Source organism: Mustela lutreola, chromosome 1, assembly GCF_030435805.1.
Source record: "Mustela lutreola isolate mMusLut2 chromosome 1, mMusLut2.pri, whole genome shotgun sequence".
In the NCBI taxonomy this organism is placed as follows: Eukaryota; Metazoa; Chordata; class Mammalia; order Carnivora; family Mustelidae; genus Mustela; species Mustela lutreola.
The window spans coordinates 282,056,186-282,070,949 of record NC_081290.1 but is presented as its reverse complement, the minus strand read 5'-3'; the positions used below and the strand labels follow the sequence as shown (position 1 = coordinate 282,070,949).

At 54.2% G+C, this 14,764-nt stretch overlaps 1 protein-coding gene and 1 long non-coding RNA gene across 12 annotated transcripts in view; one reads left to right on the top strand and one right to left on the bottom strand.

Annotated features, from left to right (window-relative positions):
- MARK2 (microtubule affinity regulating kinase 2) overlaps positions 1–14,764 on the bottom strand; it is a 57,702-nt gene that overhangs the window by 18,097 nt on the left and 24,841 nt on the right. The window contains exon 2 of one of the 8 annotated variants that reach the window (XM_059145353.1): positions 14,527–14,623. The exons of 5 other annotated variants lie outside the window; for them this stretch is intronic. In XM_059145353.1, coding sequence (XP_059001336.1) covers positions 14,527–14,562 — 36 coding nt within the window. In that variant the 5' untranslated portion in view covers positions 14,563–14,623. Of the gene's footprint in view, positions 1–2,887; positions 2,973–2,993; positions 3,404–14,526; positions 14,624–14,764 lie in introns of those variants that run through there. 2 more of the 8 variants (XM_059145371.1, XM_059145380.1) reach the window with 2 other exon arrangements.
- On the top strand, positions 4,957–8,338 carry LOC131814487 (uncharacterized). 4 transcript variants are annotated; one of them, XR_009347304.1, is made up of 5 exons: positions 4,957–5,949; positions 6,067–6,744; positions 6,838–7,041; positions 7,421–7,552; positions 7,642–8,338. It is a non-coding gene; the product is annotated as an uncharacterized LOC131814487 (long non-coding RNA). The 4 variants fall into 4 exon arrangements; XR_009347305.1 differs by having other exon boundaries at positions 4,957–6,180; positions 6,507–6,744; positions 7,642–8,336; XR_009347303.1 differs by having other exon boundaries at positions 4,957–6,744; positions 6,838–7,219; positions 7,642–8,337.

Here is a 14,764-nt window from a genome sequence, read left to right as displayed (position 1 = left end):
AAGCCCTCCACAAGCTGGGCTTAAAGGACTTGCTACGGCACCCAAGGAACTGTCCAGGGTTCCTTGTGAGAAGCTTCCCTCTCTCACCATACGCTTTCCAGGCAGAAAAACAAGAACACAAAGCAAACAGAGCCCACTAGGGATGTTTCCCTTTTCTTCCTTGTGTCAACGCAGGACCTTTCTTTCTCTTTGCGCAGTAGCTGCTGGCTGGTTTGGGATAAGCGGTCTGACTCAGATCCCAAAAGCTCATGGATTTAGGCATTCGAGGGAAAAAAAAAAAAAAAGATCCCGTGCATATGGTTGATTTTGAAGGAAGAGCTTCCTGACTTCTCAGCTGAGTCTCTTTCAACCTCTTCTCGCCCTTTAGGAAACGCTCTCTCTCCTGCGAGTCCTTACCAACCCTCTCAGGTCCACCTCGTCCCCAGGGCCTTTGTAGTCGGCTGGCCGCAGGCCACACAGTTTTCTTGCCCTCTCTGCTTCAGACACCCTGTTGCTCACTTACCTCTGGTTGGCCCTCAGCGTTTGCTAGATCAGCAGATTTTTCAAACACCTGCTTTTTCACCCTTCCAAGCAACCCGAGGGTTCACACCCCTTTGCAGAGAAGGGCTTTCCTAGGCCCTGCTAGTGCCTGCCCCGAAGGGTACCCTGAGTCCCTCCATCAGGGTCCCGAAGGCTGGGCCTCCACGGCCCACGTCTTCTCAGCCCCACCCACCCAGCAAGTGCGGCCAGACCGCCCACCGTCCTACCTGGCCTGCCTCAGAGGCCATGAACAGGGGCCCCAGCTCTCATGAGAGGAAGATGGGTGGCAAAGTGTCCCTGGCAACCTCCAATTCACCCCTTAAGTTTCTTGTCATGCCCCTCTTTAAGGAGGATATGAGCCAACGGCAGCAGGAGCTTGGCAGTCTCAAGTCCTCAAAAGTGGTAATAGGAATTTAGTGCTGACTTGAGGATTCAGGCCCTCTGCCCCTCTGAAGCTAAATCTGGGAATCCCACTGTCCTTCCCGACCTCGCTCTGCCTCCTGGGGTTTCTGGCCTCCGGGCTGGTCTGTCTGTGCAGCACAACAGGACAGCACCGCCCGCCAGGCTCAACACACACACACACACACACACACACACACACACACACACACACGGGACGTCAGGCACATCAATAACCACAGAGAAGCTCTGCCATCCCCCTCCCTCCTCACAGGGGCAGAGGGGGTTGCTGAGAGCGCAAATGCCAGAGACGAACTGCTAGTGTCCAAATCCTAAATCTGCCAATGCCTCCACACAAGCTAACTTTATTATTATCAACACCATCCTTAAGAGGGAGATGGGATTATTACAAAGAGGGCAGGAAACCATCCAAAAGAGGACACATCTGCGTCAGGAGATGGTCTGGTGGGGGCCGAGGAGCTCTGTCCGGCAGAACTAGGTTTGGGTCGTGGCTCCCCCACTTACCGCCATTAGTTTCCTCATCTGTAAAGTGGCAGCACATCCGGTGAGAGAACACACGTTAAGATGCTGCATCCAGGGCTCAAGGGAGAGCAACCACTACTGCTATCATTTTTTAGATCCCAAATACTACCGTCTGCAAAGTCAAAGGTCTCTGGCAACAAGACCTCCATCTCTGACCGGAGCCCTCCTAAGCCAGTGGTCGCTCAACGGAGGTCAAGACACCAAGAGATGCTCTGGCCCTCCCCGCTGGAGAGGGGTCCAGGCTGGGCGGCGGATGGCCTGCCTCCCGGGCCGCGCGGCTAGCCTGCACCAGCGCTTCTAGCCTCCACGGGAGGCGACCAGACGGGGACCAGACCCGTGCTCTTTGATCCCCTGCTCCCAAATTCACCCACTCCTCTTTCAGAGGACTGAAATCACCCAACTGTCAGGACTCAAAGACCAAAGACCTCTCCTTCCTTTTCTCTTCTCTGAGACAATTTCCGTAGCAGGGATGTGGGCCAAGGTGAGGAGAGCCCAGGGAAGGAAGCAGAGGAAGGGAGCGGAGAAAGGAAAAAGTCTCCAGTAGGAAATGTTTCTTGGAGCACGGCCCCTCCCTGGATCCAGATCTCACCACCAGGTGGGGGGCTGCGGACTGGCCGCCCTTCTGGGTGGAAGAAACAGGGTCTGGCTAAAGCCACACTCTTTCCTCTACGTCTGCCCTCCCTGCTCACAGTAAGGTAGGAACACCCGACATTCCCAAGGCCCTGGCCCACAGAACACCACCGCCAGGCCCTCAGAATCTGGAAAACTCTGTTGCGAGTTGCCAGCGTGAGTCTCAGGCAGCCTTCAGAAAGAACCCTGCGAGGCGGCATCTGGAACTGACGGCTAGACCACACAGGTGACTTAGCAGGCCTGACTCAGAAGCAGGACATGAACAGCAGGGAGGTGGAATACAGGACCCGGGGAGAAAAGAAAGAACCTTCTATCTAGCAGGCCCTTCAACCTGGGATCTCCAAACTCAGCCTGAGGCGTGTTGCCAGATTCACCCGGAAGACAGCCTCCACCCCAGAGGCCCAGTGGTGACTCAGGTAGGCAGGGCCCCTTCCCTGACACTGGGGGCTCCTACCAACAGTTCTCGCCCAGCAAAGCTCACACTGTGGGGCTCTGCATTCAGGCCCGGCCTCAAGTGTCCTGAGACTTCCCCGGGGCTGGGAGGGGTGAGAGACAGGTATGCCCTGGCCAGAGGGAAAGTAAATGCAGGCACTGTGGGGGAAAAAAGGGTCCCTTGGGCGCCAGCCCAGCACACCTGCCCCAGATCCCAGTCTCCCCTCACTGGAACACCGGAGCACCCTCCCTGGGCCTCACCTGTCACCCGCCCCCTCCTCTCACTCGGGGTGCGCCTGCTGACTCAACCTCTGTGGCCTCTCTTCCTTTCCCAGCCGGCGCCTCTTTCCAGGGATTTTCCTACCTGTGCTACCGCCTGGCTCCATTCAGCAATTCTTTAAAGATCCTGTGTCTGGGATGGGAAGGAGAGAGAAGGGGGCAATCCCACAGCAGAGAGGGGGAAAACATACCCGGCTGGAGAAAGGGACAAGGACTACCAGCAACTTCCATTCAGCAGAGCCCACAGCAGAACCTGTCAGGCAGCGAGGGCAAAGTACAGAGGCCGGGAAGAGCCAGGCCCAGGGCGGGGGCTGCCGGCTCTGCCAGCCACCCTTACTCAGCCGAAGCAGGCGACACCTTCCACCACCTCCTCAGTGAAAAACAGTGAAGCAGCCAGGCCCCAGCGGCTCCTGCCTGGGAACCTGGACTGTGTCGCAACCGAAACCACCACTAGCAGAGAGAGACCCGGCTTGGCAAGGAGAGCAACAGGGACGCACAGCCCCACGGCTTCCCGCAGGCCAGGGCCTGGTGGCCAGAAGATGCATGCAGTCCCAGGACAGGACACCGACGCTGGGGAGCAAGGTGGGAGGAAAGGGGCAGGCGGGCGACGGGGCGACGGGAAGGAAGGGAGACAGAGAGAGGGGCGGGTTTAGATCAACTTCCTTCTCCCTTCCCCTCCCCCTCCCCGGAAGTGGGCTGCCCCACCCTCCCCACGGTGCTTTGCTGGGTAACAGCTGGGAGAGGGCGAGGAGGCTCCCTCCAGTCGGGGCTGCCATAAAGTCTTATCTCACCTGCAGCAGGTGGGACCTGGGTAGGGGCTCCCACTAGCTGGGAGGAGTACGCGTGAATCAGGCCGGCTGACCCGCAGAGCAGCAGCCTTGCCAAAGCCCAGTAAACCACCCATGGGAGAACAGGATGGGGCTTAAGCAGAAACCAGTCAAGCAACAGTGGCAGACGGACCTCCTGCTTCACGAAAAGCAGTATTTAACTTAGAAAACTGCATATTCCACTTACATGCAAAATATTTTGGACATAATTTCAGGGAGTTCAGGGACCCTGTGAAGCCCCTTTAGATGTCAATGAGTTCTAGACTAAAAACCTTTGTCACTGACTGAATAAGACATTTGATCCTAAATCTCGCTCCAAAGATGGGGAACCAACCAAATGCCCCTAAGTCCCTTCTGGCCCCCATTCTGGGAGTCCATCCCTAGATTCCTACCCAGCCTCCACAAGTCCCCACCAGCACACCCTCCAACAGCACTGCTTTAAGAACTCTGAGGGCCGGGGACAGCCGGGATGCTGGTCTTCACACCTTCCTACTACAGAGCTCTCCTGTCTGGGCATCTGCTAACGTGGGGTGACTGGAGCCTTCCCTTGTTCTGGTCACGCCTTCCTTCTGGCTCCCAGAACTACTTCGAATTCATCCCATATCTCTAGGCTAGGATCTTTCCCACTAAGCAGCTTTTGAAAGATCTCCTGCCGGTAGGCCATAAAGCCCCCTAGGGAAGGGCAAAACCTCCTCTGTGCCCTCCGAGCACCTGAGCACAGATCCCAGAAGGACCATGCCACTCAGTGTTTGCCTGACACAGGAGCCCAGATTACCACATTCAACGTTCCTGAGGCCACACACTCCCTATGTCCTTCGCACCCACACTGTTGCATCCTCACGTTAAAGATGAGAAATTAAAGCACAGAAGTTACGAGACTTGCCCAAGGTCCCACAGCCCCCCAGCACTGAGCTGGGACTGGAGCTCAGGCCTTTGGTGTCCAGGTCAGCACTCTGCTGTTCCTCATGGCCCCCTTTGCTGGCTTCCCCCAAAAGACGTTAAGGAAGCGGAGAGGTGGGTTGGGGGGAGATACCCAGGGCAACAGGAATGCCAGTGTCTGGCTCAGGCCAGTGCGTAGGGCTGTTGCAAGGACACACCCATAGGGTCCCACAGCACACCCTACTCCTCACCCTTCTCCAAAGTGGGCCCCGGTCTCAGTGCAAGAGCTTAGGGTTTATTCTGGACCCTGGGCTCAGGCTGGCCTGCGACCACCTGCCTCTTCACTCAGAGGTCAGAGTACGATCAAATGGCTTCATTTTTCCAGTCCCTAGGGTTCTGCAATGCGACAGAGGACTGTTTCCTCAATCCTGTTGGTGGGAAGCAGTAAGGGGTTTTGTAAACTGAGGAAGTACCGAGCACTGACCTCAAACAGAGGCTGGGGAGAAATGGGTATGACTGAGCTGACAAGTCACAGGGCCGTGGCAAATGGCTAGCTCTTTAACCCTTCCTCCTTCGCCGCATCCAGAAACCCTCTCTGTACCCTTTAATCCTGAGCAACTGTCACTCTCAACTGCCAAGAGTCAAGAAACCCAAGGGGAATTGTGGGTAGGAGAGATCTCATAAGGCTGCAGGAAGCACTGACCAGTGGAGAGGTCGGGTGTCACCTCCCCGCCCCCAAAATTAACTGTGATGGCTCCGCCGGGGGGGGGGGGGGCTCACCTTCCCTTAATAGCCTGGTGAAGGAGGGAGGTGGGGCTGTGTGTGTCAGACGGCTGCTCCCTCCTTCTAGCAGCGGCAGGTGTCCCCCTGACGGAGGGGACCTGCAGAGCCAGCAAGCAAATGAAGCCCAAAGCCCAAAGCACGGAGGGTCACTGCCTGCTGGCTCTCTGAGCTGCCAGCCTCGCCCTAGCACTGCAGCCTGAGCCCAGGGTGAGCAGCCAGTAGGCCTCCGAGCAGCCACGGCAGGAGCAAGCACGTGCCTGGGAGGACCAGCAGGCAAGAACCGACCAGAACGGGTCCGGCACCTCCAGCTCGCCCCCTGGCATGCGTGGACACCACCGTACAGTGCTCATCCCCCAAATCTCCTGCCTTCGAAGCCACTGGAAATGCCGGGCTCTTCCTCAAACAGGGCGGATCCTACGGAGCAGCCAGAGCTTTGGCAGCTTCCAGTCCCACTTCGTCCCTGAGAATCTGCTCGTTGGGGTCTGGTCTCTATCTCAATCCCCAATTACTGTTGCTAATTCAGTAAACCTTTGTTGCGGGCCTACCTCTGGAGCCAGGGCTAGTTACAAAGTTCAGAAAGATCTGGTTCCTGCTTTCCAGAAACAGAGGAGGGAACTGAGTGTTACATTAGACTCACCGCAGTATCTCTGCTCGCTTGGTAAGGGAGGCAGGATACCATAACAGACCTCTGGAGGCCGAGGGGCCTGGGGCGGGAGGCTTGCCTTTGCTCCTTACTAGTTCACTGAGCACAACCAAGATTCCTTGACTTTGTTAGATCCCCGTTTCCTCACTGGGGACATGTGGACAGCAGCTGTCCCCACTTCACAAGATCGGCGTGAAGACAAAATGAAAAATGCACACCAGGGTGGACCGCAGGGCCCGGCGCTCGGTAAGTCTGGACAATGTTTCCTATGATCTTGCTTCTCTTTTGGATAGGAACCTGCTTCCCATCTCAAGGGGTCCTCTGAGCCCAGAAGAGCTATCATCTCTAAGAACTTGACCAAAAGCACCAGTGGAATAAAGCTGGTATTGCTCCTGGAACACAGAGAAGTCCGATGTCCACCATGGCTAGGCTGTCAGGCAAAAAGGACCCTCTTTCCTAACCTAAAACCGCTCTCGCCAAGAGAAGTGGGTGAATGAGAAGGCAGCCACGCCTCTGGCCTCTAGGTAGCCCAGAGGAGGAGGAAGGTGTGCCTGCTTTTCCTTTCCTCACAGGCTCCTTAACTCCTTCCTCCCAGAAGAGGCCCAAGAAACAGCCGACATACCAGTACCACATGGTGCCAAGGGCTGGGGGAAGCTCACACTGCCAGCCTCGCGCTCCACTCGGCGCCGCCCGTACCAGTGGGTTACTGTAACCATGGAGACCAACAAGTTCCTCCATATCACAGGAGAGCGTCCGCCTGCCAGCAGCCCAGGGCTCTGGGGGAGGCAGAAGGCAGCCTGCAGCAGAAAGGTTTGGCTCACTCCACAGAGGATTGTGGGGGGCTGATGGGAGTCTAACCAGTGCAGCTGAGGTGCCTGGGCCTCCCTCTTCCTTCCTTTGTAGCTTACATTTTTATTCAGCACTGTCTGGCTGTACATGGTGGAGCAAAGGGCTGGAGTCCCAGGTCTGCAGTGGGACCCCAGCTCCGCCACTCTGGCTGCGGGGGAGGAAACGGCTCGGAAGTGTGGTACGAAGAGTCACACACACCCACACACACTGAAAGCAAGGCTCCCGCTCTCATGTGACATCTTCTTTTAAGGGATCCAGGTCAGTAAACACGCTTATCCCTAGTTTATCCCAAATCCTTTTGTTTGAGGAATTATCCAGACACCTTCCGAGCAGAGTGCGATCGGTCTCTTCTCTGGCTCTCACGGCACCCCGTCTGTACCCGTTCATCTCATCGGACCCTGTGTCGCCACACCTTAGCCTCCTCGAGCTCTGAGAGGTCAGATGCGGTGTCTTGCTCACCCTCATATGCCCTTAGTTAGACACTCAGTACCTGCACCCGGCTGGCCCGTGGTAAAATACTTGAGGAATAAAAGTGATACAAGTTATCGATCTTTCCAGTCCCCCTCCTGGAAGGTGCCACAAGGGCAGGAGAAAGATCAAGACCTTTTGCCACAAGACCCCTTTCTCCTCTTTCAAGGTAGTTGTTGGTTCCCCATCCGGCCTTCCCACAACACAGAGCTTTCGGGAGGGACCCAGGTCGGATTCACTGCCACACCAAGGCCTCTACTGCAGAGCAGGGGTCGGCGATAGGTACTGAATGCATAAATGGGTATGGAGGAATAAGTAAGAAAACATGTAGGGTCATCTTAATGAGTCTCTGGGCCCGGCATCAGTAACCCGCATCTCTGTCCTCTGCAGACACAGCCGAGTGGGCAGGAAGCCACAAGATCCCCTCGCCCAAGCAGGGAGGGCATCTAGAAAGCATTAGTTCCACGAACTAACTTCCTCAGGTGGTGACAAGGCCCTTGGTGCTCTCTCCTGACACAATGATGTTGGCAAATGTCATCAAGAGGTGGACTGGAGACAGACTGAGAACACAGACACAGCCAGGGATGGGGGGCCTACGCCCCACACTCCCGTCCCTGACCCCCCTCAAACAAGCCCAAGGCCTCTCCTTTCATCATGGCGGTGGGGGGCTCTGCTCTGAACTTCCTGATGCCCAAAAACCACTGGGCGCAACTTAAGACCGCTCTCTGCCTCTCCATAGCCAATTTCACACCTGCTTTGCTATCCAAAACCACTGTGTCTTGCTGGGACGGGCCATTCTAAGATTTGGGGAAGTGACAGTGACTTACTTGTAGGAGACATTTATTCTCTGGCACACTGAGAGCTCGGCTTTCGTATTTCCTCCCTGAACCGATGTAATGACTGTAAGGCCCTGTCACCCCTGGAACGCCAATAAAATTCACCCATACACACCTTCCTCCTGTCCTGCTGCAAAAATTGGCATTCCCACCCTGCCCCCAGCCCTCCCCAGGCTGCCTCCTGTTACAGAAAAGCAAAGGAACTAAAAACGGCAGCTGGGGAGCTCAGTTGACTCACCCAGCATAATCATCTCCTCCCAGAATCTCCCATCTTCTCCTGGGGTTTTTGCCAACACAAAGTAAAAAAGAAGCACGAGATCTTAAAAAAAAAAAAAAAAAAACAAAACACACACACACACACACACAAAAACCCCCACAAAAAACCTCTCTCGGCATTTATGCAACAGCCTCTCTACCTGAGTTCAGATTTAACCCCTTGTATTTGCCCCTTCCCAAGTGGTTTCCTTAGAACGACTTCACGCCGAGGAGCAGCTCCAGCTCCAGGCTGGGAAACAGGCCTTCTGGGTCCTATCCAGTTCCAGCTCCCCACTGGAAGGTGCTGAATAAGACAGCACTGTGCCTCTTTCCACTGCACCTTCCTCTGGAAGTGGAAAAAAGACTGTCTCCCTGCTCCTCCAGCCTCAAGGAGGGTGTTGAAGGAGCAGAAGGAAATACGGGAAGAACACTGGACAGCCCTTGCCCCAGGAGTCCCCACGACCAGAGGTTGGAGCTCGAGCTGGGGAATAAGGAAGAGAAACCACCTAAGGTCATCACTGCCATGTCACCTCAGGATGGTCCCCACCTGGTGGGGCCGCAGTGAGGCTGCTCTGCTTCTGTGACCATTAAAAACCCAACTGGCTGTGCCTGGCCTCAGCAAACCCCCAGAGGGCTGCTTGGCTCACAGGTGGAAGCGTCCTCTGAGTGGTGGGACTGGTCGGGGAAGGGGAGTGGGGGCTGTTTCCAGTGCCTCCTGACAATAAGCCCAATCAGCTAAAATTGAGAATTTGGTCTCCCCCATCCCTTAGAGCGATCGCGGGAGGGAGTGTAGCTCTCAGACGACCTTTCTGGGTGTGAAGTGGTACCTCTGTATGTTTCTGGTTTTGTTTTTTTTTTTAAAGTAGGGATGATTTAAACGATTTGTTTATTTATTTATTTATTAGACAGATCACAAGTAGGCAGAGAGGCAGGCAGAGAGAGAGGGGAGGAAGCAGGCTCCCTGCAGAGCAGAGAGCCCAATGCGGGGCTCGATCCCAGAACCCTGGGATCATGACCGGAGCCGAAGGCAGAGGCTTTAACCCACTGAGCCACCCAGGCGCCCCTGTATGTTTCTGTTTGTCTTTGTCATGTGGCATCCAGAAGGCCAACAGACTAATGAGAACACTTATACAAAGCATATACAAATAGGCTGGGCACATTGGTCAAGAAATCCCCAACTTCCCAAGAGTTCGATTCGGAGAAGAACAAATGGTGACTGTCTCAGGCCAGCTCCCAAGGGCCGGCCATTGAACTTGAAGTGGTATGTCAACCGTACCGAAGATTTAAACCACAGCCCAGAACGGGAAAGCTAACTCAAGAGTTCTGCCTTGGGTCCTAGGAACACGTCTTTGCTCCCTAAGCAGCACGGGTAGCAGTAACTGAGTCTCTACAGCCTTCCAACCTTGGGTGAGGGCTTAGAACAAAAGGACTGGAGTTGGGGGACAAGGCTTCAAAGCACTTGGGGTGTTCAGGTAGGAGGCAGGGTCTGAGGAGAAATGAACCCAGGCAGAGGTGAGAAATGAGGCTGGAGTTTCAAAAGGAATTTTGAGTAGGTACTGCCTTCCAGGAAAGAAGGGCTCATCATGGAAGACCTCTCTGGCTTTCTCTCTTCCAGCTAGAGAGAGAAGAAAAGGGAGCCTGGGACTGTCCCCCAACAGATCAGGGGCATATGCTCCTTAGAATGGTCTCCCTGCTTGGCACCTGAAGCCTGGGATGTGCTTCCCATCTATCTCACTGGGCCCACTGTGGCCTCATCCCTGGACTGAGGATGGAGACTTGTTGGACCTTGTTACTAAGTGGCCACGACCTGGGCAGGTGCCTTTGCTAGCCGGCCAGATGTTTGGGAAAAGGCTCATTCATTAGAAGTTAGGTGGGAAAGACTGGAAAGCTTCTCAGCGAGACTGTGTCTATGTCAGCTTCTGCCAGTAGGCCTCGGTGTCCCCGAAAGCCAAACCCTGGTCATTTTCTGGTGGCAATGGCCACTCTACTCAGGGCGCCCTAGTGATTGTGCAGTTGACCTAGGGAGCAGAAGAGATGGTACATGAGAAGACAGCCATTATCCATGGCTTTCTTAACAAGCACTTTTAACAGTTAATTCATCTTTTCAAAGAAAGTCCTAGGAAGAGAGTCTTTTTTTTTTTTTTTTTTTAAAGATTAATTTATTTGAGAGAGCCCAAGTGGGAGGAGCAGAGGGAGAGGCAATCTCAAGCAGGCTCCACACTGAGCGCAGAGCCCAACTAGGAGCTTGATTTCAGGACCCTGAGATCGTGACATGAGCCGAAACCAAGAGTCAGACACTCAACCGACTTAGCCACCCAGGTGTCCCTGTGAGTCGGAGTTTTCCGACCTCTGAAATGGAACTGGGAGCAGGGATCTTTGGTACAGACTGGCTCAGTGCTGGTGGAAGCCCTCTGGAACGACACCACCATCTGACAGTGGAGCTGGGGTAAGAGGGGGCCACTGTCGGGCACTGTTAAATGCACTATTATGCAGGCTGCAGACAGCAGAATGCTGGTTATTTTGAAGGAGGCAAGCAGCCTAGTCTCTAGCTCATCACCTCTGAATTCACCTAGAGAGTGCAAGGAAGAAAGGGTACCTACAGAGGCAAACAGACCCTCCCCAACACATCCCAAAGGGCAGCTCTAATTACTAACAGGCGTGGTGGCTTAAATAAAGATCTGAAGACTGAGAGGAAAAAAACCCACCCAGGATAACTCTGATCAGAAGAATCTAGCTGGGTAGCAGGAGGCCACTACTACCCATTGTACTGTTCTACCTAGTCCGAGCAACCACCACAAAGACCCCAGAGGCACAGAAGGAACTAAGATCCCTGAGGTGCATGCATCTTTTCAAACTGGCCTGGGAGAGCTCCGGAGATGAAGACCAGGTTCTGCTCATCTCTTGGCACAGCTTGGACTTGGACTTGGGTTTCTGGTAGAGCCAGCAAAGGCTCCAGCGGCTCAACTGTTTTATCCCTTCCAGAAAAGGCCACTCTACCCTGCCCTGATTGAAAACATATTAAACCTACACATCCTACCCTAGGAAAATCTAGCGTGCACCCCACAGCTCCCATGATATACAATGTCGGCAATATTTTCTAGATATACGGACCTGGAAGCTTGCAAATCAACAGTCACAACGGGACATGTGCCTAGTCGTTAAGAAACCGACACACACAACTCACACACAGTGTGGCTAGAATCCCTGGCACGTCCTGAAGAGTACTGCCTCTTCAGTAAGACAGGGAAGCCGGCATGTGGGGAGCAGGGGTGGTGGTGATGGAAACCACGCGGCACTCCGAGCTCCGGGGTGGCTCGGGCTCTGAGACTCAGCAGCGGCAGCCGGGCTCCTGCCACCAGCTGTCCATCACACAACACAAGATCACTGTTTGGGAAGATGGGATATTTGGTGTTGGGTTTTGTATCCATGAACTAGCAGGCATCTGTCTCAGGGGCAGTTTCCCGAAACAGCTGCAGGTCCTGGGCCCCGAAGCCAGGATTTGAGATAGAGGAGAAAGAGAAACGAGACACCGGAAGTAGGAATTCAGGAAGAGTAAAAGCAGGAGGAATGAAACTGCCTTCCTTCTTGCCCCTGTCCCACAGGCGCTGACTTTCGCCGCCAAGTCCCCACTAAGGAGTCACATATACCCACACTTAACAGCAGTCCCTGTTTATTCATGGGGGATATTCTCCAGGACCCCCTCAGCGGATGTCCGAAGCCACAGATGATACCAAATCCTGTATATGGCTGACCCATAAGCAACACGGGTTTGAACTGTGCGGATCCACTTATACACCGATTTTTTTCCATACAGAACAGTACTGTAAATGTATTTTCTCTTCCTTGTGACTTTCTTAGTAACATTTTCTTTTCTCCAGCTTATTTTAAGACTACAGTATATAACACACATAACATACAAAATCTGGGTTAATCAACTGTTCACGCGATCAGTAAGGTCAACATTAGGCTATGGGTAGTTAAGTTTGGGGGAGTCTAAAGTTATACACGGATTTTCGACTGTGTGGGGGTCGGCACCTTGAACCCCTATGTTGTTGAGGATCGACTATATACTACGTATCTTCCTATAGATGCATACCAGTGACAAAGTCTGATTATAAATTAGGCGCAGTAAGAGACTGACAACAAAAACTAATAATAAAATGGAACGGGGCACCTGGGTGGCTCAGCGGGTTAAAGCCTCTGCCTTTGGCTCGGGTCATGATCCCAGGGTCCTGGGATCGAGCCCTGCATCGGGCTCTCTGCTCCACGGGGAGTCTGCTTCCTTTTCTCCCTCTGCCTGCCTCTCTGCCTACTTGTGATCTCTGTCTGTCAAATAAATAAATAAAATCTTAAAAAAATAATAATAATAAAATGGAACAATTTTACAGTATACCGTAATAAAAGCTATGTCAACGCGCTCTCTCAAAGTATCTTCCTGTACTGTATTCCCCCTTCTCGTCCGGATGGGAGAGGACACCATGCCTGCGTGCTGAGATGAAGTGCCATGAGGGACGTAGCGTCAGGTGACTACTGACCTTCCGACGCTATGTCAGAAAGAGGGCCATCTGCTTCTGGACTGCGGGTGACCGCGGAAAGTGACACTGGGTAAGAGGGGACCACGGTACCGTCCTTGGCAGACCCAGGCTTCCTCCTGGTGTCTCTACCTCTTCACCCTGACAGCTCTGCCACGTCAAGTGACCGTGGTATCTAAAACTGATGCTGGTTACCCCGTGAAGAGATAACCAAGGTCATGTGAGCTGGCCGGACACGTTCTGCTGCACTTGTTTATAGGCAAGAGGATTAAAACAACCTGTCAGGGGAGGGAAGGGGGCAAACCCTGTACACAGGGCAAGCACTGGCAACACGGCTCAGAGGCCTCCTGTCAAGAAATCTTTTGCTCAAATATAAAGCAGAAATCTCCAACACCAAACCAGCTAACTAAGCCAAATGCACTTATGATCCCGTGACCTTGAGGCACTGCTCAATTCTTTCAATGTTCTTTGTACGAAAGGTTAATGTTAGGGTTTTTTGGGGGTGGGGCGAGACTAAGGGCAACATAGTCCCCCACGAAGAGCCCCAAACTAAATTCATACCCAAGCAAAGCCTTTCTGGCCCTCCAAGAAATGTCTCAGGTGTAGGGTCTACGCAGGGAGGTTTACACAGGGTTTACGTAGGTTTATGTAGGGGTTTACGCAGGGAGGGTCCGAGGGGGTCTTTGGATGAAACAAGCACTCCATTCTCAGAGGTCTACAGGCCAACCGGAAGTCAAACTACCCAAACAGAACTTCCTAAACCACTTCTTGCCTCCTCAAAGCCAGAACAGGGAGGCAATCAGGGACAGCTCCAGGGCAGAGGGACTCAGGTGGCAGGGAGTCTGGGGACCCAATGAGGATCATCCTCTCTAACCAGCAAGTCAAGTTGACAATGGCAGCACTGGTCACAAGACACAGGGAGGAGGAGGGGAGAGAGGTCAGCCCCTGAGTCCGTGGCTCCAGGCAGCCTAAGCTCTTAAGAGCAAAGTTGCAGAGAAGCTGGCCCCTGGCTCTGCGAAATGAGATTCTCCCCCACCTTGTTCCACCACAAAGCCATTTGTCACAGCCCCTAAGTAACCAACCGGCCCCTCTCTGGGCAAGCCTGGGCTACTCTGGTCTGGTCACTGCCCCAGGCGCTTGAGCCTTAGCAGCAAGGTGTTTCCACTTGGGTGTTCCCTGGCTGGCTGGAAAGGTGGGCAGAAGAGGGCCGGTCAAACACCTGCTGGCAACCTGCGCTCCCTCCCTCAATTTCCCCTTCTAGCAAAGGGGAGCAGCTACCACTTCCCTAACCCTCTACTCAGTCTAGCTGAGACCAGGGAAGATAGACCCCTACTATGAAAACAGAGGGTAGCAGTCCGGCTTAGGAACCAGAGAGCCTGGCTTAGGGAAAAGAGGGGTACCACACTGCAAGGGATTCCAAGAACAACCTCCCCAAACCACCCACCGAGCTCTTTCGAAGAGCAGGGCTGTTTGGGGGGGCCTCCACTTCCCCATGCCTCAGAGAAGCAGGGGGCGGGCCTTGGGCAGACACACACCTGGCTGGGTCACCATCTCCTCTAAGCAGCCCTGGTCTCCCTGACAGCACGTGCGTCCACACCTGCCACACAGAACCAGCCCGAGACGGGAATGTGCTCCGGCGCTCACATACTCACGCGTGCATTCATCTTCCTCCAGAGAGCTGCTGTCATGCGGGGCAGTGAGGCGGGCTGAGTCCCCGCTTGGAGCCTCTGAGCCGGTCACTCCAGTTTGCTTGGCAGTTTGGGGGGTGGGACGGGGCGGGAGGGGGGAGGAAGGGGAGGAGGGGGATAAAGGGGGGGGAGGAGGAGGAGGAGGAAGAGGAGGAAGGGAGATTATGATTCTCTATTTTCAAGCTCCGCCCCTAAAACCAGG